At 50.6% G+C, this 22,562-nt stretch overlaps 1 protein-coding gene across 11 annotated transcripts in view; it reads right to left on the minus strand.

Moving 5' to 3' along the window:
* Nucleotides 1–377: 377 nt before the first annotated feature.
* PCNT (pericentrin) overlaps nucleotides 378–22,562 on the minus strand; it is a 104,391-nt gene continuing 82,206 nt past the window's right edge. For 8 of the 11 annotated variants that reach the window (XM_043873997.1, XM_043873993.1, XM_043873990.1 and 5 more), the window contains 14 exons: nucleotides 22,286–22,459; nucleotides 21,485–21,680; nucleotides 20,510–20,732; nucleotides 20,076–20,226; nucleotides 19,069–19,662; nucleotides 15,852–16,057; nucleotides 13,891–13,993; nucleotides 13,103–13,282; nucleotides 6,572–6,670; nucleotides 5,470–5,702; nucleotides 4,075–4,151; nucleotides 3,033–3,162; nucleotides 1,216–1,343; nucleotides 378–772 (listed from right to left, as the gene is read on the minus strand). In XM_043873997.1, coding sequence (XP_043729932.1) covers nucleotides 729–772; nucleotides 1,216–1,343; nucleotides 3,033–3,162; nucleotides 4,075–4,151; nucleotides 5,470–5,702; nucleotides 6,572–6,670; nucleotides 13,103–13,282; nucleotides 13,891–13,993; nucleotides 15,852–16,057; nucleotides 19,069–19,662; nucleotides 20,076–20,226; nucleotides 20,510–20,732; nucleotides 21,485–21,680; nucleotides 22,286–22,459 — 2,538 coding nt within the window. In that variant the 3' untranslated portion in view covers nucleotides 378–728. The remainder of the gene's footprint in view (nucleotides 773–1,215; nucleotides 1,344–3,032; nucleotides 3,163–4,074; nucleotides 4,152–5,469; nucleotides 5,703–6,571; nucleotides 6,671–13,102; nucleotides 13,283–13,890; nucleotides 13,994–15,851; nucleotides 16,058–19,068; nucleotides 19,663–20,075; nucleotides 20,227–20,509; nucleotides 20,733–21,484; nucleotides 21,681–22,285; nucleotides 22,460–22,562) is intronic. The other 3 variants (XM_043873998.1, XM_043873994.1, XM_043873996.1) reach the window with 2 other exon arrangements.

Below are 22,562 nucleotides of genomic sequence, written 5' to 3' on the forward strand. Positions count from 1 at the left end.
AGGTTGTTTTATATTGAAACCAAGGCCAGCAGAATAAACATCATGCTCAAAGGTCCTAGAAACACACTGAGATACTTGTACATATACCTTTACAGTGGATGTCTGGGTAAAGGACACTTGGCTGGACACCACTACCAGGTACAGGTGAGCATGAGTAAAACATAAAAAAGATCATAATCATGAGAAATAAATATGTCTGACAAAAATAAAATAAGAGCCCAAGCAAGGTGAATCAACAGGCACATGGCTATTTGTCTTACCAGAGCTTTGAGAGTTTTTTTGACTGAAAGGAGTTTATAAAAGTTCTAAGTTTTATTTTTTTGCCAGTGATAAAAGTAAACTGGATAAACTAAACAAAACAACAAAACACAGGACTATTCACAAGTATATCAGGGCTTTAATTTTATTGTTCTTTTTTAATGTTTTTGTTTTAAACTAAGTTTCCAGCTGTACACTTTAAGAAAATAAACAGGAAGTCATCCTCTGCTTATCCTCTGTGGAGGTAGGCGTGGAGGCGTGACCAAAACAGAACCAAGGGGCTACCTCATCAAGATGAGAAGCCAAAACGTGCTGAATTACAAAGAAAACACCCCATTTGGCTTCGCAGCAAAATGTAAGGGTGAGAACACTTAACAGATGACACAGGGCTGGCACTCAGCATGCCACAGCACAAGCTCCCCTCAGAAAATCAAATGTCTTCCTCAAATAAAATTGTCAGAGGAGTTTATTCACTGTTTAATCTTCTGGCAGGAGGACTTCTTTGAAGTGGAATCTGAACACAAAGAGAAATGAGGAAACAATTTGTTAGAAGGCTTCACGTCTTTTAAGAAGAATTTCACAATTTCAAAACACTATCATTGCATTAATCTTATTTTTGGTGAAAACAAGAACAGCAATTAAGACGCGCAGTAGTTTAAATTATGAGGGTTGAGAAACTCTGAACAAACGACACCCTGTGAACATAGCATAATGGGCGTGTGAGATGAAGGCCCAGAGGCCCACCTGGTGCTTGAGTCCATGACCCCCACATGGTGTGCCCTTCACCCCTCCCCAGCCCCCAGGTGTCTCCACTCTCAACCCTCCTTCTGGTACTTCAGTGACGGCTGGTCAGCAGGAGAGACACTAACAAGGTTGACCAGGCTGGATCCCACCCACCTCCACGTCTGACCACGCCCGGGTCTCTCAGGTCATGGGGGAAGACAGGACTTTGGTTACCTGGTGGCATGCCTCCCAGTCTTTGCTGGATCATTTCTAAGTGGTGAATATATTCCGTCAAGGAATGTTCTGGATCTTGAGAAGCAGTCAGGGATCTTTCTGATCTGGGATTTGGGAGTGGACTGGATCTTCAAACAACAAACAACCAAGGGACAAACAAGAAGTCAACTCAGCAGACAGAATGCAGGGAGTGTGACAGGCAGTGGTGCTGGGACTGGACACCAGTGGGAAACAGGGTAAACTGGATGCTATCTTTGTATCTTTTCTTTACTACAAGGGGAAAGTATGGCTTTAAAAAACATTGTCCTTTAGAAACTAACTTCTTTACAACGTCTCCAAGTTTAAGACAACTAAAAGCTATTGTGTATTATTTAATTCACTAAATTTTCACACACTAGTCTTCCTAGCATCCCACCTGGTTCAGCCCAGCGTCCCACATGTGGCTGCCTCTCCTCCTGACCTCCAGTGACCATGTCACGGCCTACTTCCTCCCAGGGCAGTGAGCATCTTACTCACCTGAGCACCATCCACATACAAAAGGCCTTGGCCACCACTTATTCGTTCAGAGGAGCACCAGCCTGGGCCCAGGGAGGCCACAGCCGTACTGAGAGTCCCGGCCCTCCTCGAACAGAACCAGGCTTCTGGGTCCTCACAGGCTCACATGGCTGTACACTCTGCCTCACTCTGGGGCCACGACTTTCAAAACACAATTCTTGGAGGGACCACATGCACTGGCAGGATATGCTCAGTGGAGACACACATGAGCAGAACACAGCCTCTAGCACAACAGGCTGCCCATACTTGTGGGTCTGGCTCCTCCGGTCAGAGCAGTTATGCCCGAGATTGTCACACTCTTAACACACAGTTCAAATGGAGGTGTCATCACCAACCAGAGGCCATGGAGTGAGATAGCAAACATGTTTCATCCTTGCCACCCTGGGGGCAGAGGTGGACGTGTTTGCTCTGATAGCTCCTTTCCGAGTCCCAGGAAAGCACTCGCAGACAGCAGAAGACACACCTGCCCAAGCCTCCAGTGTGGGTCCAACATCACAGACATAAACTGAGCTTTTCTACCCACTTCATGGGTAGGTTCAAAATACTGGAGAAGTCATAGTCAAAAGAATGAAATAAATGACTTCTAAAATCATACTTGAGCATTTGAATACGATTATTACTACTTATGTGTCAATCTGGAGAAGTGGAAATGGAAATCACATTTCTCTTACATGCAGTGCTTGGCTGAGAAATCTCATGGTCAGGAAATTGGGGTGCGAATCATGAAGATGATCAAGGCCACGGCACATAGCCGATCCCCCCCATGGCCGCAGCATGTGACCCCACGGCCACAGCATTTGACAGTCTCACAAAATCATAGCTCCCACCACCCTACCAGGAAACCTTTCCTCATTTGAATTTTTAAACAGGATTACACTCTCCCATTTAACTACAAGGCCTAATTGAAAACACTTATTCTCCCAAATAACTTACAGATGTTTAACATTATCACTCTAACATCTCACTTGCCAAGTGAGTCCTAAGTATAAAGATATATTAAATGTGCGAAAACCCCAAAGAAGAAAATCTCAAAGAAGAGAGATTAAGTAAAGCTAGTACCAAACCCTTCCATGTGTGTGAGTGAGTACGTGCATGTGTGTGGGGGTTCACATGCCCGGGGGCCTTTCCACTGGAGGCGGACCTGGGCACCCACACAAATCTGCCCAGGAAGACTTCTGCACAAAGCCTCATTCTCCGCAGACTTGCCCCTGCCGACAGCTAGGACCCCGTAGTGGAAAAGCAGCTGAGGTTCCTCTGCTCACCTTTCCCTCCTGCGTGGTGATACTTTTGGCACAGGGTCCCTGGCCTGGCTGGAAGACACGTCTCGGGTGGGTGGGGATTCACGGGTGACAGGTGGAGACTGCTGCCGCTGTGGTACCAGGAATCCTTCCCCTAGAAATATTTAACAACAAAGGGATTAAGGAAAGAGAAAAATGTGTTTTTGTAAAGGATCATCCACTAAAATTTAAAATTTACAAGCTTTTAAGAGCCTGCATGACAATTTCAAGACATCTTTAAAGTATTCATTATAAAAACTGTATTTAAAAAACCTCAAGAAGGAACCTGAGTTTTGAGCACCTGCATTTTGCTCCTGCAGGGCAGACCCTAACCATCTGCATCTGGGTGGGCAGTATCCTGGAGGAGGGCTCAGCACCCTGATGAAGAGAGGAGGGCGCCCGGTGGCCTGGGGTGGATCTCCCACACCCAGCTCTGAGGAGTGAGAGACGCAGAAACCCTGGATGGAGACCACCAGGTTCCTCAGAGGCAGGGGATGTGGGGGAACCTCCTGAAGAACCTTGAAGCCATCTGATTTCAAGATGTGAGGGTTCACGGGTGGAAGTCTAAGCTGACAGGCACCACTAGGGAAGCCCAGTGGCTGTGCAGGGCACTGACCACTGCAGATGGCCCAGGTGGCCTGGCTACACCTGGGCCTGGCTGGTCAGATGTGGCAGCGGACAACCGCAGACTGGACGGGACTGAAACAAAGGATGCAGCCATGCTTCCTGAGTGAAGTAGAACTTCACTCCATTTAGGGAACAGAAAGGCTTTTTATTGAAAATAAGGTATTAGTCAATACATGCGGCATTTCTGTATCCTTCAGTCATTGCTCTGAACCACTTTCTTCATAAACATTAACTATACAAACCTGTGTCTGTAGCCCAAATAAAAACCATTTTCCTTCGCAATCCCTAAGCCTCCTGACAAGCATACTAGCTGAGTCGCTGGTCTCTCCCTGGGCTTTGCGTCTTCCCACTTGGCCCTGAGAAGGAACCCTGCCGCTGAAACATTTGGGGTCGGAGGTACCTGGGTGCAGTGCTTGGCCTGGTGCTAGGGCTCCTCTGCCATCTACTTGTTGCCACTTCTTAACCAAAAAGCGTAACCTACAAAAAAAGGAAGAAAAACACTGAAAACTAGAGCAAAGCCGGGGTTTAAATAACCAAGAACATTTAGCCCTGACCACACCCTGCAGTGAGAGCGCGGTCAGCAGTTCCTCCCCAGGCCGCTCCCAGCCCTACCCCGGCTCTCGGCTCCCAGCCCCGCCCCTCAGCCCCACCCAGGCACATGCCAGCACCTCCCCAGGCCCCGCCCCACTCCCAGCCGTTCCAATCACAGCCCCGCCGCGCCCTGTGCTCCCAGCCCCGCCAGCTCCAGGTCTGTCTGGCTCGCTGTGCCGTCTTCCATCACTAACGCACTTGGCCTCTCGCTCTCCATGCATTTATCAACTCATGGGGACCAGAAGTGCAGCGGTGTGGGGACCCCGAGACCCCTCTCCTCAATTACCCCCGGCAGCACCCCCACAGCACTGCTGCTGCTGCTGGGTCCCAAGGCTGTGAGGCACCGCTGTGTGTTGACCCACATGTGACCTTCTTCCTGGCCCAGGGTCGGCTCTCCAAAAATACGACAGATGGGTTTCGGAGTGACAGTCAGGTGGGTGAATGGTCTGCCCTCAGAAGAACTCAGAGGGAGGCCCCCACCCCTACGGGGGGGCTCCCAGCAGGTGTGCAGCTGAACGAGCTAGGGTGCTGCATCTTTGAGGGCCTTGGGAACCCTGACCTTTGCACACAGTCCAGGAAAGAGCCAAGGGTGCCCCGCTCACCCCATGGCACCCGTTCTTGCAGACAGGTGAGTGTGGCCTGAAGAGGCACTTCCGTGGGCAACACAGATGCACAGTTCTTAGTAGAACAGACATTTTTAGAAATACAGCAGATATTAAAATTATAAAATGAAATAGATTTTCATCACTGTTAATTGTGAAACAGTCAAAATTTCTTGTCATCATACCACGGAGTCCACCCCACTCCAAAAGTACCTCCTGCGTACACACTGGAGGCTGGACAGGGCCAGGTAGGCAGGGGTACCCTGAGGCGGGGGCGGGGGCCACATCTTTCTGCGCACATGGTGACCTTTATGTAACAGATTTGACTAAAATATAAGAAACTGAAATGCAAAGAAGTGAAATACAGTTTTAAGCATGATCAGACTGTTATCACAAGAGCCCCATTAAGGGGAAGGCTTTGTTTTATAATAAAAAGGCAGCCTTACACCCTTCTGTCTTAGAAGGTGTAGCTCTGCACAACGTTGTTTCCAGAACGTAAAGGTCGTTTACATTTTAAGGCCTCAAATGTCATTCATCTTAAAAGAGGAAACAACTGTAGAGTTTAAAGACTGAAGGACCTCACACTAGCAGACAGGCAGTACCTTAGGACGGCGATCACCACCCGGACGGCTGTGCGGAACCTGGTGAAGGGGCGGGACTCCGCCGCCTTCCTGTCTGCTTTGGAAGGGAACACCCCCAAGTGGGCGATCATGGACAGGGTTTCCTGTTCAGAGTCCTGGAAGCCACCAATGAGCAGCAGAAGGTACTTCTTCTGATAAATCAGGGCTTTTCTAAAGCTCTCTGCTCTCAAATAACGCAGGTACAACTTTTCCATCTAAAAGAAAAAGAACAGTGAAACTTGGTCACAGGACAGAGACATCCCCCTCAGAAGTCCCCACAGCAGAGCTGTTGCACCAGGGGCTTTGAAAGAACCAGACTTTCTCCTCAGAAAATTATCACAGGAGTTGGCTCCCATGACATGTGACCAGAAACAACCTTGCTGCTCAGAGTTCCATCTGGTTTATGAGACAAAACGCAGAGCAGACGTTGCTTTGCCAGCACTGGAGGAGCCCGAGGGCCCAGGAATCAACCACCAAGCATGGACGAGTCTAGCGGCAGGTGGAGCTCTGCTCCCAGGCCCATGGGCGTCCAGGGAGGGGAGGCTGCGGGAATCCTGAGGTCACAGGCAGACATCAGCGTCCTATCCTGACGGGGCTTCCCTTGAGAGGCCCACAGCTTGGGCCTCATGGTCAGAAACATTGCGTGAACTGTGGGCCGAGGGTTTTCTCAGGCTGCAGACACAACGCCCTGGGATTCAAGGCATCAGGGGTTTCACCCGAACCCAAGATCTTAAGAGGCACCATGGATGGAGCCTGGAGGCTCTGTAAGGCAGTAAAAACACTCTGCATGACACTGGCTTGGGGAGTACATGTTGTCTTACATGTGTGGTCTTATACTCATCAAACCTACAGCCAGTACAGCCCCCAAAGTGGTCCCCATGTGATGACAACATGGATCTATCGACTACAACACACGCACCATCTTGGGGAAGTGGATGGTGCTCGGGGGCTGGGGGTGGGAAATCTCTGTAATTTCCCTTCAATTTTGTTGTGAACTTAAAACTTGCCTAAAAACATAAACAAGTCAGGAGCGGCCAGGAGATGGCATCCCCACACTTAACACTGCCCTCGGGCTCACGCTCACCTTGGCACTGCAGGCACCGGCGTCCAGCGCTGGGTCTGGGTGTCGTGCTGAGCCTTGTGGGACCATCTTGTCCTGCTTCCAGGCAGACCTGTCTGACCTCTGCAAGGACCACAGATGGTGTGTCTATACAGTCGTTCTCCAGGAAGAGCATCTCGAGAAAAGTGTCTGACTGCACAGTGGGGACTGCTCCCAGCCCTGAGCCATCCCCCACACATGCCCTCTGGACACAGGGGGTCTGGGTGGGTGCCGGTCACCTGGGTCCTACTTCAGCCTCTTCTCAGTGGTGCCCATACTGTCACGTGATTATTAACAGATCGTTAACACTCAGAGGTGATTATGACCCACCACTTACTGAAGGATGATTGCACAAAAGGTACATCTTTATTAAAAACAAAACCCTTAACATTTGAGAATTCAAAGCTTTAAGCCTACTAGATACTCTCATCCTCTCTGGTCCTAGAAAGGCCAACTTCCAGCAGATGCAGATAGCTGGCTCTGTTCCAGTCCTGTGGAACCACACACCCTGGGCACCTCGGGGGGCCATGCTGTGAAGAGGGGACATCGTCCCACATTGGTGGCACGGCCTGACACCTGCTGTGCTGAGCACCCTGCAGCTCCAGAGGGGACACATAAACAGAAGGAGGACCTACAGGGGGCGTCTAGGCTGCCACCCACACAGATGGCCAGAAGCTTCCTGTTGCCCAGGCGGAGGGTAAGTGGGAGCCCTTGCTGGGGTCCTGTGCTCAGTGGCCTTCACGGCAGCCTGGCCATGGCCCGCCATGCACGGCAGTACCAGGAGGAGGCGGGTGCTGAGCTGTGCCACCTCCCTGCTGGGCAGAAGGCAGAGACCATGCTCAAGGCTCTAATACAGCCTGGCCTCCCTGGAAGGAGACGCTTCAGGGACAGAGGGCACCTCGACAGGAAGGAGACTCCCATGTCAGTTCGCCCCCAGCCGCCTCTGACTCACTCACTCCTTTACTTTCCTGATTGGCTAACTTCCACAGGAGAGACAAAAGCATCCCAGGAGACCTCGCCTTTAGTCCACCCAGGGTGCCCTGAACAAGAAGCCTCAAAACACACCCCGCGCAGTAGCCAGAGGGGCAGAGAGCCAGGCTCTGTGCCCATGGCAGCCCTCGCCTTATAACCCCCCCTGCCAAGGAGCAGCCATGCGTCTGCTTGTGGATGCGCCCCACGTCACAAGCACAGAGGGCTCTGCCTTCCACAGAGCTTCACACTGACAGACTGGAACTGGACAGAACTGAAAGATAGACCCCACGCCAACGGGACCCACCCAGCCTCGACAGGACACTCTGCCCCGCAGCACCAGAAATAAGCATGCACGTCACTAAAACCTTCTGCAAGAGAAGATACTAGACACAAATGGTGCATTTAGCCAACGTTTAAAGAAGAAACAGCCACCAGCTCCACATGCTCTCTTCCAGAAAACAAGAGGAGGGAAAATGTCCCAGCTCGTTAATAAGGCCAAAACCAGAGACAACAAAAAACCTGTCCAGATTAAAATCCCCCCTGAAATCGGACACAGAAATGCACAACAATATGTAAGCAAACAGACGCAGCAGCACATGGAGAGAAAAATACATCGTGACCCGGTTGGGGTTTTCCTGGAACAACGAGAGAGTCCAGATTCAACAATCAATGGACTTCACCATATTAAGAGATGAAACAAGAAAGACCAAACTATCACACCAACAGAAGAAGAAAAAGCACGACAGAGTCCGACATCCACTCATGACAAAAGCCCCAGCAAACCAGGAACTGGAGGGAGCCTCTTCAAACTAACCCCAGGGCATCATCTTCCAGGGGAAGACAGGCTCCACCTGGGATGGGACGGGGCTGGGTGTCCTCTCCAGCCTGGCAGGGGGCAAGGACAGGAAATCATAGCCATGCCAAGCAGAAAGAAGGAAACAGACCCCATGTGCATATGACAAGATTGCCCAGGTAGAAGATCCTACAGATAGGCTCTGGGGGCCAAAAAGTAAGGCTTGGAAGATTGCAGAATGCAAGGTGGGTCTGTGAACATCAATCACGTTTCTGCACACCAGCCACGAACACCCAGAAAGCTAGAAAAGTACCATTTACAACAGCCCCCTAAAAAATGAGTTCTTCATGTAAAAATCTAACCTAATGTGTACAGGATCTGCAGGCTGATAGCTACAACACATTTAGAAAAAGAATTTTAATTGATCTGAACACATGGACATGAAAGTACACAGATAGGAAGATTCAAGACAGTTCAAGTACAGTTACAGATGTCAATTCTGCCCAAATGCTTAATAAAAAATTTGCTTCATAATTCACAAAATATAAAATTTACCCTTTTAAAGGGTGAAACTGAACTGGCACTAGTGGTAAAGAACCTGGTAGCCAATGCAGTAGATATAAGAGACACAGGTTCGATCCCTGGGTTGGGAAGATCCCCTGGACGAGGGCATGGCAACCCACTCCAGTATTCTTGTCTGGAGAATCCCATGGACAGAGGAGCCTGACGGGATACAGTCCGTGGGGTCACAAAGAGTCAGACATGACTGAAGCAACTTAGAATGCAAAGTGTGAAACTGAACTGGCTCTGGTATATTCTTCGGGTTGTGCAACCATCACCACTTCCCAGTTTCATCACCCAGAGCCGTGTGCCCTCAGCACTCACTCCCCACTGCCTCCCTCCAGCCACTAACAACCTACCATCTTGCCCCTGCAATTGTCTGTTCTGGGCATTTCGTACCAATGGAGCCTACACATAATGTCATCTCTGGGAACTGGCTTCTTTCACCTGTCGTAATGTTTTCAAAGCTTACCCACACTGTAGCACTCATCAGTCCTTTATTCCTATTTCAGTTCAGTTCAGTCGCTCAGTTGTGTCCGACTCTTTGCGACCCCATGAACTGCAGCACGCCAGGCCTCCCTGTCCATCACCAACTGCTGGAGTCCACCCAAACCCATGTCCATTGAGTCAGTGATGCCATCCAACCATCTCATCCTCTGTTGTCTCCTTCTCCTCCTGCCCTCAATCTTTCCAAGCATCAGGGTCTTTTCAAATGAGTCTGCTCTTCGCATCAGGTGGCCAAAGTATTGAAGTTTCAGCTTCAACATCAGTCCTTCCAATGAACACCCAGGACTGATCTCCTTTAGGATGGACTGGTTGGATCTCCTTGCAGTCCAAGGGACTTGCAAGAGTCTCCTCCAATACCACAGTTCAAAAGCATCAATTCTTTGGCACTCAGCTTTCTTTATAGTCCAACTCTCACATCCATACATGACCACTGGAAAAACCAAAGCCTTGACTAGACAGACCTTTGTTGACAAATAGTACTCCATTTATGGATATGTATTGTGTGCTGTCCTTAGTCGCTCAGTTGTGTCCAACTCTTTGCAACCCCATGGACTGCAGCCCGCTAGGCTCCTCTGTCCATGGGGATTCTCCAGGCAAGAATACTGAAATGGGTTGCCATGCCCTCCTCCAGAGGATCTTCCAAACCAGGGACCAAATCCAGGTCTCCTGCACTGCAGGCAGATTCTTTACCATCTGAGCCACAAGGGAAGCCCAAGAATACTGGAGTGGGTAGCCAATGCTTTCTTCAGGGAATCTTTCCAACCCAGGAATCGAACCGGGGTCTCCTGCATTGCAGGTGGATTTTTAAACCAGTGAGCTACTAGGGAAGCCCCCATTTATTGATATACCACATTTTACTTACACATTTATCAATTCATGAACTTTTGGATTATTCCTACATTTGGAAGGATGAATAATGGCAATAAGAAAGCTTGTGCACAAGTTTCCATGTGGACATATTTGTATTTTTATTTCTCCTGAGGGAGGCCCTAGAGGCAGGACTGCAGGATGAAGACAGCAGCCTCATCTGTTCTGAGGAACTGCTCGGCTGTTTTCCAAAGTGGCTGTACCATTTTACCTTTCTAATTCTTCCCACATTGATGTACAGAATGCAATTCCAGTCAAAACAACCAGCAAGATTCTAAAATATATATTGAAGAACAGAGGAACTAGCCTAACCAAATCACTTGAAAAAGAAGAAAAAAAAATGGAGCATTCCACTACCTGACCATAATATCTATCAGTCAGTTCAGTTCAGTTGCTCAGTTGTGTCCAACTCTTTGCGACCCCATGGCATGTGCCAGGCTTCCCTGTCCATCACCAACTCCTGGAGCTTGCTCAAACTCATGTCCATCGAGTCGGTGATGCCATCCAACCATCTCATCCTTTGTTGTCCCCTTCTCCTCCTGCCTTCAATCTTTCTCAGGATCAGGGTCTTTTCCAATGAGTTAGTTATTCACATCAGGTGGCCAAAGTATTAGAGTTTCAGCTTCAGCATCAGTCCTTCTAATAAATATTCAGGACTGATTTCCTTTAGGATGGACTGGTTGGATCTCCTTGCAGTCCAAGGGGCTCTCAAGAGTCTTCTCCAACACCACAGTTCAAAAGCATTAGTTCTTCAACACTCAGCTTTCTTTATGGTCCAACTCTCACATCCATACATGACTACTGGAAAAACCATGGCTTTGACTAGACAGACCTTTGACTAGACGGCAAAGTAATGTCTCTGCTTTTTACTATGCTGTCTAGGTTGGTCATAGTTTTTCTTCCAAAGAACAAGCATCTTTTAGTTTCATGGCTGCAGTCACCATCTGCAGTGACTTTGGAGCCCCCCAAAATAAAGTGTCTCACTGTTTCCATTGTTTCCCCATCTTTTTGCCATGAAGTGACGGGACCAGATGCCATGATCTTAGTTTTCTGAATGTTGAGTTTTAAGCCAGGTTTGTCACTCTCCTCTCACTTTCATCAAGAGGCTTTTTAGTTCCTCTTCACTCTTTGCCATAAGGGTGATGTCATCTGCACATCTGAGGTTATTGATATTTCTCCCTGCAATGTTGATTCCAGCTTGTGCTTCATCCAGCCTGGTATTTTGCATGATGTATTCTGCATGTAAATAAGCAGGGTGACAACATACAGCCTTGACGTATTCCTTTCCCAATTTGGAACAAGTCTGTTGTTCCATGTCCAGTTCTAACTGTTGCTTCTTGACCAGCATACAGATTTCTCAGGAGGCAGGTAAGGTTTTCTGGTATTTCCATCTCTTTAAGAATTTTCCACACTTTGTTGTGATCTACACAGTCAAAGGCTTTGGTGTAGTCAATAAAACACAAGCAAATGTTTTTCTGGAATTCTCTTGCTTTTTCTATGATCCAATGATGTTGGCAGTTTGATCTTTGGTTCCTCTGCCTTTTCTACATAATATAAATCTACATTAATCAGGCAGCTCATGAAGAACAGACATATAGACCAGTGGGACAGAACAAAGAATCCAGACATAAAGACACAAATATTGTTGAATGACTTTGGACACAGGTACAAGGACAACTCAGGGAGAAAGGGAAATCTTGTCAACAAAGTGTGTGGGAGTGTCGGATATCAACAGGCGTTAAAACAGGCCTCTACCTACCTCAAACCAAAACAAAACGAACTGCAAACAGATCATGGACCTAAACATAAAAAGAACAACTCTAGGACTCTTGGCAGGACCCATACAAGAACAAACTGATACAGGATTGCATCAAAATTAAAGGCTTTTGTTCTGCAAAGGACACGACACAGGAGAACAAACTCAGATGGGGAGAAAATATTTGCAAATTATAATTCTGACAAAGGAGCTATATCCAGACCATGTAAAGAACTCTCAAAATTCAACAATAAGAAAACAAATGATCCAACTGAAGAAGAGGCAAAAGACTTTAATGGACACTTCTCCAAAGAAGATCCTCAGACACCACGCCACATCTATCAGCATTCTGCCGAGATGACAGGTAAAACACTAAACGCAAAGATGCAGAGAAGCTGGAACCCTACTGAAAGGCAGCTGTTCTGGAATGCTCTGGACACTGAACACAGTGAGCACTGGACACAGCAATGCCCCAGTTGGGTGTTTACACAGAGAAAGGAACCCGTGTCCACACTTATAAGCTGAGGCGCGTTCGTGCCAGGCAGGGCCACTCAATAATGGATAGGACTGAGCTGTGGACGCTCCACCTGATGGACCTCCAGTGCTTTCCAAAAGAAGCGAATGGCCCCTCAAAGGCCCCAGCCCCGTGATCCCACTTAGAGGTGGCCATCACACTACCAAGAGGCAGAGTTAACTGAATGTAAATTTTAAAATTATTTGGAAACATTTCCATTGTTTTTAAAAAAAAAAAAGTAATAAAAGCAAATTGCCAACAGGAAACCTAAATATAAAAAAACAAAAAAAACAAGGCACTCCTGAGAAAGTGTCTATCAAATGACACAACCAGGAAAATTATCTATTATTTTCACCAGACGAAAGTCAAATAAAACTCTAAGAAAATTCATCAGATTATTCAATTCTTGGTCAAAATTTCTTCTCATGAGCAGGTGCCAGGCACCATGTCCCGAGGAGGGTCACAGGGGTGTGCACACATCGCTATCCGTGAACAGAGCCGGCATGCCGGGTGTGGCCCGAGGCCTCCGGGGCCCCTGGAGCATACCTTGCGAGTGCAGCCCTCCTGCAAGGTCCTCGGAGCCCGGTGTGTCCTCTCCAGCCGTGACAAGGCCTTGCACAGCTCCGCCTTCTCCCGCGTCACTGTGCTGAGTGCTCTGCTCAGGGACTCATTGTCCTTCAGCAGGACATCCACCAGCTGGATCTGCAGCTCTGCCGCTGTTTTCTTCTTGAGGCGAAAACAAGATCAGTGTCTGAGAGTGTTTAGTTAAAAGGCATGCACACTACTTGTGGCTTGCATTGCTGGCTATTTCCAGGGATTTGAACTTTAAACATATTTGCGTTTGGTGGCAAGCCTGAGGGGCTGGGCAGAGTGCATCAAGTCACATTCCTTTAGGCATCGGCCAGGGAAGCGTGTTAGGAAACACAACCCGCTCTGACAGCGCCTTTGTCAGGAGTAGTGCATGAAGGGCTGTGGGAAGAGCATGCTCATCCCAAAGGGCCCCCTCAGGACAGGCTCATTCTTTCCAGGCTGGTGGGCATGGCGGGTCAGCCCTCCTGCTGCCTGCACTGTCCTACCTGTCACAGAACTCTGTCAGGAATGCATAGCAGCAGTCAGGACTCCTGAAGGCCCCCTACACAGCTGATGGGCAGCTCAATTTCAGCCCAGGGTCTCAGCACAAGTGCAGGGTCAGCAGATGGGCCAGGCCATCAGCCACAGGGCAGGACAGACCAGTGCCACCGTGGGTACCATGGACAGTGCCCTCAGCCAACCGTAAAACAGGCTGATGGGGGGTAGGCAGGACTGGCCACAGTGAACAAGAAAGTTGGTCTCACCCGGCAAGAGCTGGACGTGCCCAATTCAGACTTCAGCGTCTCCAGCGTGTGCAGCAAAGACGCCACTGCCTTCTCGTTCGACGATGTCCAATCACTGATCGTCCTGGAAAAGGACACAGACACTCAGCAGGTGCACACAGCTCCCAGTGGCAGACACCCAAAGCCAAGCAGGTACTCCGCACAGCACCCAGGGTGCTCTGCAGTGACTGTGGCAGCCAGGATAGAGTGCAGCCTGGGGTGGGCGGTCTGTGAAGCCAGAAACCGCCAGCCACTGACCAGAGGCTCCCTCAGCGTGTCCCTCTCCCTCTGCTGCTCTCTGCTGGGACTCTGAGTCGGCTACTCAGAGATGGTCAGCTATTCTAAGCGAGACTTCACGGCACCAATAACTAAACTCAATTACAGGAGAGGGGCTGTAGTGGCTGAGCTTTTGTGTGCTCAGAAAAGGGCCGGGAGCCATTGTGGGAGATCCCATCCATGACAAGGTCATGAGGAAAAAACCTGACACGTGAGGCTGTTCAGGATACAAGGGACCCTCCAGGTTAGCCTCGGCCTCTACCCCACCCTGTATCCTCCCCCCTTTTCTGTTGTTGTTGTTGTTTGCCCTGCTGAAGATTCTTGTGTTGCCTGCCGAGAGCTCTCCTGCTCCTCTTTCATTGAATAAAGACCAACTTAAAATCCTAATTAATAAATTTCCTAGATGCTGGTACCCTATGAAGGGGCCAGGGATGAAGGAAATGCTTCAATTTAAACCCTTTTGCTGGCATTTTGGCTTGTTTGATAAATGTGTGCTCCCATTGCAAGAGATTAGCTGGTGACTTCTTGCAGGTAATTAACTTTTAGACTAAGAGCCTGTTTTGTGCTATATCTGCTGTTTTTGCAATCCTTTGCATTTCTGTTCTGTAAAAATGTAATCCTACCTAGTTCCCATGGAGATGACACCTAATAGAAAGAAAATAGACTAACCACAAAAAAGACAGGGTTGGCTACTGAAGTTGCTTAAAGTTACACCAGGTGCAAGCCATAAATTGTCAACAGGCCTGAAAGCCAAAAGATATTATACATAGAAATTAACCATAAAAAAGGCCCTAAATAGGCACAGAGTCCTTTGGGGGGTGAGGAAGCCCTATTAGAGAACACAAAAAATATTATTTTAAAAGTGGTTATTGGATCAACGTTTGATTGCTGTTAATGTGCTGAGGTTGTGCAGTAGAAACTATTGTTAATATAGTTAAAGATTTAGAAAAATAAGAGTTTAGCCCTAGTGTAAAAACAATAAGATAATTGTTAATTTTAACCAGGGGAAAGACTCTCATAAACAAAAAATATACAGAGCACACCTGGTTTCGTGAAGGACAAGCTGATGTAATGTTAAACTAAGTCTTTGTGCTTATCTGCCCCTTAGAAGTGTACCAACTTAGGGTATAAAGGCAATGGTGAAAAATAAAGCAACTGCCAGACTCTGCGGCACATCCCGGTCTGGTCTCTCTCTCTCTCTCGCTCGCCGACGCCGTTCATCCTGAGGGTTCCCCTGGATCCTGCTGGGGCAAGGACCCCGACAGGCAAATAAATGTTCTTTCCCACCAAACAGCTGGGTCTCAGGTCCTCGACAAGGCAGAGGCGTGTGCCAGGCGCAGCAGCCCCAGGGCCTCAGGCAAGGCAAACCCTGCACAGACATAGGGCACTGGGTTTGGAGCGCTGGGTTTGGGCCGGACGCTCTGGGTGGGGAGCACTCATAAAGGGGTGTGGAGAGACCCAATCGTCTGCCATGTCAGAAGGCAAAACCCATATCCTGTGGTCATCTTTCAAGAGAACACTATGGGATGTTTTCATCCCACACATGTGGGATGAGAAAGAGTCTGTCTCATTAAGACCTGGACCTCAATCAAAGGCATGCCCCAAATGCAGGATTTTCTTGGCACCGCAGGTGCTAGGCAGCAGGGTGTGGGCCCTGAGCCACTTGCCTGTCCACCGTCTGGTTGATGAAGCTGGTGAGGAGCCCCGCGGCGCAGAGCAGCTGCTGCCGCACCTTCTCCAGGCCCCGCTGCTGCTCGCGGAGGCGCTCTGGCTCCACGCTGGGCAGTGCTGCCCGCGCCTGCAGCTCCTGCACGGTCCGCTGCAGCTGATGGATCTTGTGCTCGTCCCGCTGGCGCTGCAGCTCCAGCTCCCGCTGCGGGCGAGGAAGCAACCTCACACATGGCCCAGGGCAGAGACGGGGCCCAGGGCATCGCACGGAGGCTGCCCTCCCGGCCCGGGCCGACCAGGACGTGCTCTAGGCAGAGACTGTGGGCACCGCGCTGAGCTGGGGGAGGAGTCAGGGGAGGATGGCCCTGCCCCAGACGAGCTGCCCAGCAGGCCTCGAGGACCCCCAGACAGGGCCCAGGATGCGATGCACGTGGGGGTGGTGGTAGGGCGGAACCACAGCCCGAGCACCCCTCTGCCTCTGCAGGCGCCCCAGCAACAAGAGGCCAGGCTGGGTCATGAGGCCCTCTGCCACCCCCTTGAGACCTGCCCTCCACTGCGGAGGAACCAGGCCACTTCCTGCCTGGTGCCCGGGACCAGTGCCTGAGGGAGGGGGGCTCCAGGGAACTGCAGACAGCCAGGCAGGACAGGGCAGGACCGGACAGAGAAGGTGCAGGCCTGGCCCGCCCCAATCAGGCCGGCACGCGGGCTGGGCCTACTCTCCACCCAGAACCTCCCGATCCTCCCCAGCATCACCTCCTCAGGAAATGGCAGTCTTTATCGATTTTCCAAATGAGGAAAAAGGAACAAAACCGAGGGACCTGCTGATCTGTTTTTAAAAAAAAAAAAATGAAATTGGCCCTGAAGTAACTATCAGAAGCCTGGGCCATTATGGCCAGAAAAAGACCCCATAATCTGGATCAAGTTAACTGCTTGCAGTAAAAATAACACCAAAATGACAACATAGTTATTAATAAAAAAAAAATACATATCAAGGTACACTGTGAAGGATAGTTAATAATTTAACTTGGAAAATACTTTGTATTTATTTTTTAAATAACTATGTTACCACATGTTAAAAAAAATTAATAAAAGAAAAAAAAAAGAGACCTAGCAGAAGTCTCTGGATAAGGTTTGGGAAGCCCCTTGAGAAGCAGGTGAAGATGACAAATCCCTCTTCCTGGGGAGACAGCCCCCACATGCACAAAACCTGGAACTCGCTTTGGGGGCCCCAAATGACCAAAGCCCCACCCAGGCCGTGACTTCAGCTCCTCCGTCAGGAAACCCCCTGGCCGGGCTCTGCCCTCTGCCATAGCCCCAGATGACCCCTCCACTGCTGAGACCTCTGGTGATGAAACATGACTAAGTTCAGGGCTGTCTAACCCCGCAAGAAACACTATGCATCACTCACACACAACACACGTGAACCTGGAAAACACCACAGCGGGGCCAGACACGGAAGGCTACACCCCATGATTCACTGATACGAACCATCCGGAAGGGGTGGAAATCAGTCGACAGCTGCCAGGGCTGGGGTGCCTGCTCATGGGTTTATCCTGGGAGATGAACATGTTCTAAAATCGACTGAGTGATGGCTGCACAACTTCTGAATATACTGAAAACTGCTGAACTGTGCAATTGGTGAACTCAACAGTGTGAGAATATCTCACTGGTATTTATTTTTGGACCATTTTATGGCAGGCTAACCATTAAAAAGACAAACCTTTTTAGAATTTGGCAAAACACAAAGATAGAAATAATAAAGGTAATTTTTTTCAATGTTTTAAAAAGTATTTTTAAAAAGAACAAAATAAAAGTGAATTTTGAGAAAACACAGAATATAATATCCTCAGAAACAAATACTTTTGGTTGACATATAATGTATCTAAAATTAAGATCCATCCAAAAGATAAAGGAGGGAACACTTCTAAATCCATTCTGCACAGCCAAGACCTTCCTGATACCAGAACCAAAAACATAAGAAAAGTACAGAACAATATTGCTCCTAAATATAAATGCAAAATCCTTAACAAAATACTAGCAAACTGAATTCAGCACTAATTTAAAAAGAATTATACACCAAATTCTTTACTGTCTAAGCCACCAGGGTAAAGAATCCAGCTGTAATGTGGGAGACCTGGGTTTGACCCCTGGGCTGGGAAGATCCCCTGGAGGGCATGGCAACCCACTCCGGTATTCTTGCCTGGAGTCCATAAGGTCCTGGAGAGTCAGACACAACTGAGAAACTAAGCACTGCACAGACACCAAATTCAAGAGGAATGCAGCCCAAGAGGGCCAGCATGGCTGAAAACATGAAAGCCAATCGATTCAGAAGCACAACGGAAGCACAAAAGCTGTAAATCTCAAAAGACAGTGGAAGAGCACATCCAATACTCTCAATATTAAACTAGAAAGACTGAATAAAATAGAAATGGAAGGGACCTTCCTCTAATAAGGGGCAGCGACAAAAATCAAATAACTACCATCGTAGTCAGTGGTAAAAGATGGACTGCTCCCCCAAGATCGGCAACGGGGCTAGACCCTTGCCCTCACGCCTGCTTCAGCACCCTTGTAGGTTCTGGCCAGGGCAGTCAGGCAAAGAGAAGAGATAAGGTTTCCAGGTGGGAAAGGAACAAGCAAAACTATGTCTCTCTGCAAAAAGCATGGTCTTCAATGTTGAAACTTCGAAGAATCTATTAAAAATACAGGGACTAACAGGCCAGTTCAGCAAAGTGGCAGGACACCAGATCCAAGTATGGAAGTCACCTGCATTGCTACACGGTCGCAACAAGCAATCTGAAAACAGGAGTAAAAAATAACACCACTTACAACAGCATCAAAATATAACATTTAGGAATCAATAAAAGAAATGCAAGGTTCAACCACCTGAAGTGATAAAACAAAGACCTAAATAAAGCAACTGAGCAAATAAATGGAGAGACCTCAGATTTCTCCAACGGGAAGACCTAACACTGTTGAGGAGACAGAACCCCCAAAGCACTTTGCAGACTCAGTGCAATTCCTACCGAGATCCCAAGGGCCTTAACACAGAAGCCAAAGAGCCATTCACGGAGACACACAGAACTGCTTGGGCCTGAGGATCCAAAACGACCTCGGGAAAAAACAAGGTAGGAGGGCGCAAGCTCCTGACCTCCACTTGCTACCAGGCTGCAGTGACCAGGCCGAGGGCCAGCCTGGGGCCAGGACAGGTGCGCTCACCAGCGTCTCCTTGTCTCTCTGCCACCTGCTCCACGGCTGCAGGTCTGCTCGGCTGGGCCTCAGCTCCGCTCCCGTCCTCGAGTCCTCGCATGCGTCCTGCTCTATCTGTCCCCGGCCCCGCGCCGGCCTCTCCCGCGTTCCAGGCAGGGTCTCCGGAGGCATCTTCGGCGCCGCACTTACCTCCTGCTCCCGCTCCACCTCCTCGCGATGCACATGCGCCTCGGCCTCCAGGGCGCGTCGCTGCGCAGCCTCCAGCGCCACCTCCAGCTCGTGCACACGCTCCTCCTGAGCCCGCAGCTTCTGCAGCAGCGCCTGGTGCGCAGGCTTCTCCTGAGGCCGCCGGCTGAGCCGTTCCGTCAGGACCCGCTCGTGCTGCAGGGCCTCCGACAGCTCGCGCGTGCGGTCCCGCTCGGCCTCCAGGCTCCGCTGCAGCTCGGACATGTGGCCACGCTCCTGCGCCAGCAGCGCCTCACAGCGCGACGCCTCGATCTGCAGCTCCTGCCGCAGGTTGTCCTTCGCTGTCTGCTCGTGTTTCAGCACCACGCACAGCTGGTTGCTCTGGGCGCACTGCTGCTCCAAAGACGCCCGTAACTCCTGTGTCAGAGAACAACCAGGCGACAAAGATCAAACCAAGAGCAACAGCATCTGGCCAGTTTTCGCAGCCAGAGCTTGACACTCTCCTTTGGGTGAAGGGGCACGAGAAGTAACCGCCCGCCTTGTGACTCTGCATGAGGCGCTCTTCCGAGGACAGGGCCACCACCCAATTTGCCTCCCCCTCAAACCTGCAGCCCTGGACCCCACATGGTGCTCAGCTCTTCCAGGCCTGGGGGACACCCCTAACACACAAGCACATGGCTGCCACGGGGCTCTGGCTCTCTGCCCCCTTGGTACACGGGCAGGGCGCCCACAAGTCTTTGAAGCTGCACTGGCCTTGCAGCAGCGGTTGTGTGGAGGTGGTGGGAGACTCCCCTCAGCCCCAGCCAGGCCCCGGGCCGGACCCCCGTCACCTCCAGGGTCTTGGCGCTCTGGCCCTCCCTCTGCATGTGCTGCAGCCGCTCCTCCTCCAGCTGGCTCTGCAGGGCCTGCTCCTTTGTGCGCTCACCCTCCAGCTGCCGCAGTGCGGCCTGCAGGTCACTCTCCTTACTATCCAGCACGGACCTGAGTACAGACATGGGCTCTCAAAGGGACGTGGGCCAGTGCCAGGGGCTCCCAGGACCCGGCGACCCCGCTGTGCATTCAGTCCCCGCCCCCTACCAACCCACGGGAGCAGAGCGGCACGCCCCCACACCTATCAGGACACGGGGGAAACCTGGCTCCAGACATCCCCTTTCACTTCAAGGCTGGGAAGAAGGTGGCGGGAACCAAGCAACGGCCACCTAGTTTGGCCCAGAAGCCTGAAGACAGGATGGCTAGAAGGGGAAGCCTTGCAGGAGGGCCATACCTCAGCTGGAGGACCTCCTTCTGCACGTCATTGAGGGACTTGAGCAGCCGCTCGTTGTCCTGTCTACACTCGCAGAGCTCGGACTTCAGGTCTCTGACAGCATTCTGCTCTACCACCAGCAGCTTTCGGACATTATTTGCTTTCTCTTGCTCTTCGTTCAGGGTTTTCTGCAGGTCGCTTGCTATACATTTTTCCTGCTCAACCTTATACGCCAATAATTCAACTAAGAAAGATTAAACGAATTAAAATAGCATTCTTCACAAGCTCAAAGTGAACGCACAAATGACTTAACATATCATTAGTAACAAACTAATGGGGATGGGATATGTTCACTTTGAGGGGGCCATGGGGAGACAGGAAGTTTTTGTGACCCTGAAGCTGTTGTTTACAACCACACCAGGATACTCAGGACCCATGCCTTCTGCTCACACCACCGCCAGCCTCACCTCATGGCCAGCTGAGTGTCCAGAGAGGCATTGGGGGAGAGCAAGTGGGACCACCCAGCCATGCAAGTCATGTAATGTGATGGCGGGGCGGGGGGGGATGCCTCTTGACCCCTGTGCTGTTCAGGCCTTGGTCTCCCAGAGACAGAGGCTGGAGCTCAGCCAAGATGGACCTGCATGGAGCCCACCCTGCCTAGGGCATGAAGCTTGGTGTGACCGTCCCGTGGTCACCCCGAAATGCCACCCCACCTGCCACTCCTCCCACCAGAGAATCTAGCCTGGATGGCTTCGCTGGAGAACTATCCAAACTCTAAGGAGGAGGCTGGCATCACCCTGACACTGAAACCAGAAGAAAAAACTATAGACCAGGACCCTCAGGAACAGAGATGCAAAACACTCACAAACTCAGCCCAGAGGTGCATGGGCAAGCTCCAGAGAGGCTCACAGACCATGCACTTGGCGGCCTGGGGAGATGAGGGGCTGGCCGCCCGGCCCGCACCACCCGACAGGTGAGTGTCGCGGCCGCACCCACCCTGCCTGCGCAGCCGGTGCTCCTGGCGGCTCCCGCGGGCCTCCGCGCTGGTCAGCGCCGTGCACAGCTGCTGCAGCTTCTCCTGGTTTTGCAGGTGTGTCATCCGCAGCTGGGCACGCAGAGCCTGGATCTCCGACAGCAGGCTGCTCCTGTCTGACAGGCAGAGGTGCTCCAACGACCTCTCCTGCTGGTCCCCCTGTGAGACGGGGGAAGAGGCAGGGTAGGGGGATGTCAGACACGGCAGGAGAGGGGCTCCCAAGGGCTGGGGGATGGGCTGGAGCAGCCCCTGCTCCCAGGATCGCTGCCACAGGACGAGTGTGACGACTGTGTGGTGGAATGTGGGCACAGTGGCACTCAGACCCTCAGATCGCATGAGGCTCTCCCCCCAGCATCTTGGCCTCACTTTTTGGGCCAGGTCAACACCTGCCATGCACCCTGACCCTCTCTGCCAGGGTGGGAGGTGGTGGGGGGGGAGATGGGGAGGCTGACAGGAACAGAACTCCCAGGGCCTTGCAGTGTCAACCCTCTGACCTTGGGCTCAGCGCTCACAACCTGCGGCTGGGCTGCCTAGAATTGCTGATTTGTTTTCAGGGAAAGAACAGTTATTTTCAGAACAGAGAGAGATACTGAAGGAAGATAAATGCATAGAGTTTTCCATTTCACGGAATTCATGCATTAAAAAGGAGCAGTCACTGCCTCTAAGGTCAGGTGAAATATGGGAACCGAAATTCACGTCTGAAGCATGCTTTGTCACCCTCTGTGTCAGCACTGGCTGCAGGGGAAGTGGGGGCACCAGCTTACCTGCTCATGAACCACCTTCTCCAGCCTCTCGAGCAGGGAGCTGCAGCCCCCAGGGCCCAAGCCACAGAGCTGGGGCCACAGATCCACGCTTAGCATCTCCCGCTCCTTCTCACAGGCCTCCAGCACAGCCTGCAGGTAGTCTCCCCTCCAGGCCAGGCCCATGTTGGAAGATGCCTGAAATATTGAAACAAAAAACCCATGTTCCTACAGACGCATCCTGCAGGTTCAATAGGACCCACCTGACTGACAGGGACACATGCATGACCTCAAGCAGCCT

Source organism: Cervus elaphus, chromosome 19 (genome assembly GCF_910594005.1).
Source record: "Cervus elaphus chromosome 19, mCerEla1.1, whole genome shotgun sequence".
NCBI lineage: Eukaryota > Metazoa > Chordata > Mammalia > Artiodactyla > Cervidae > Cervus > Cervus elaphus.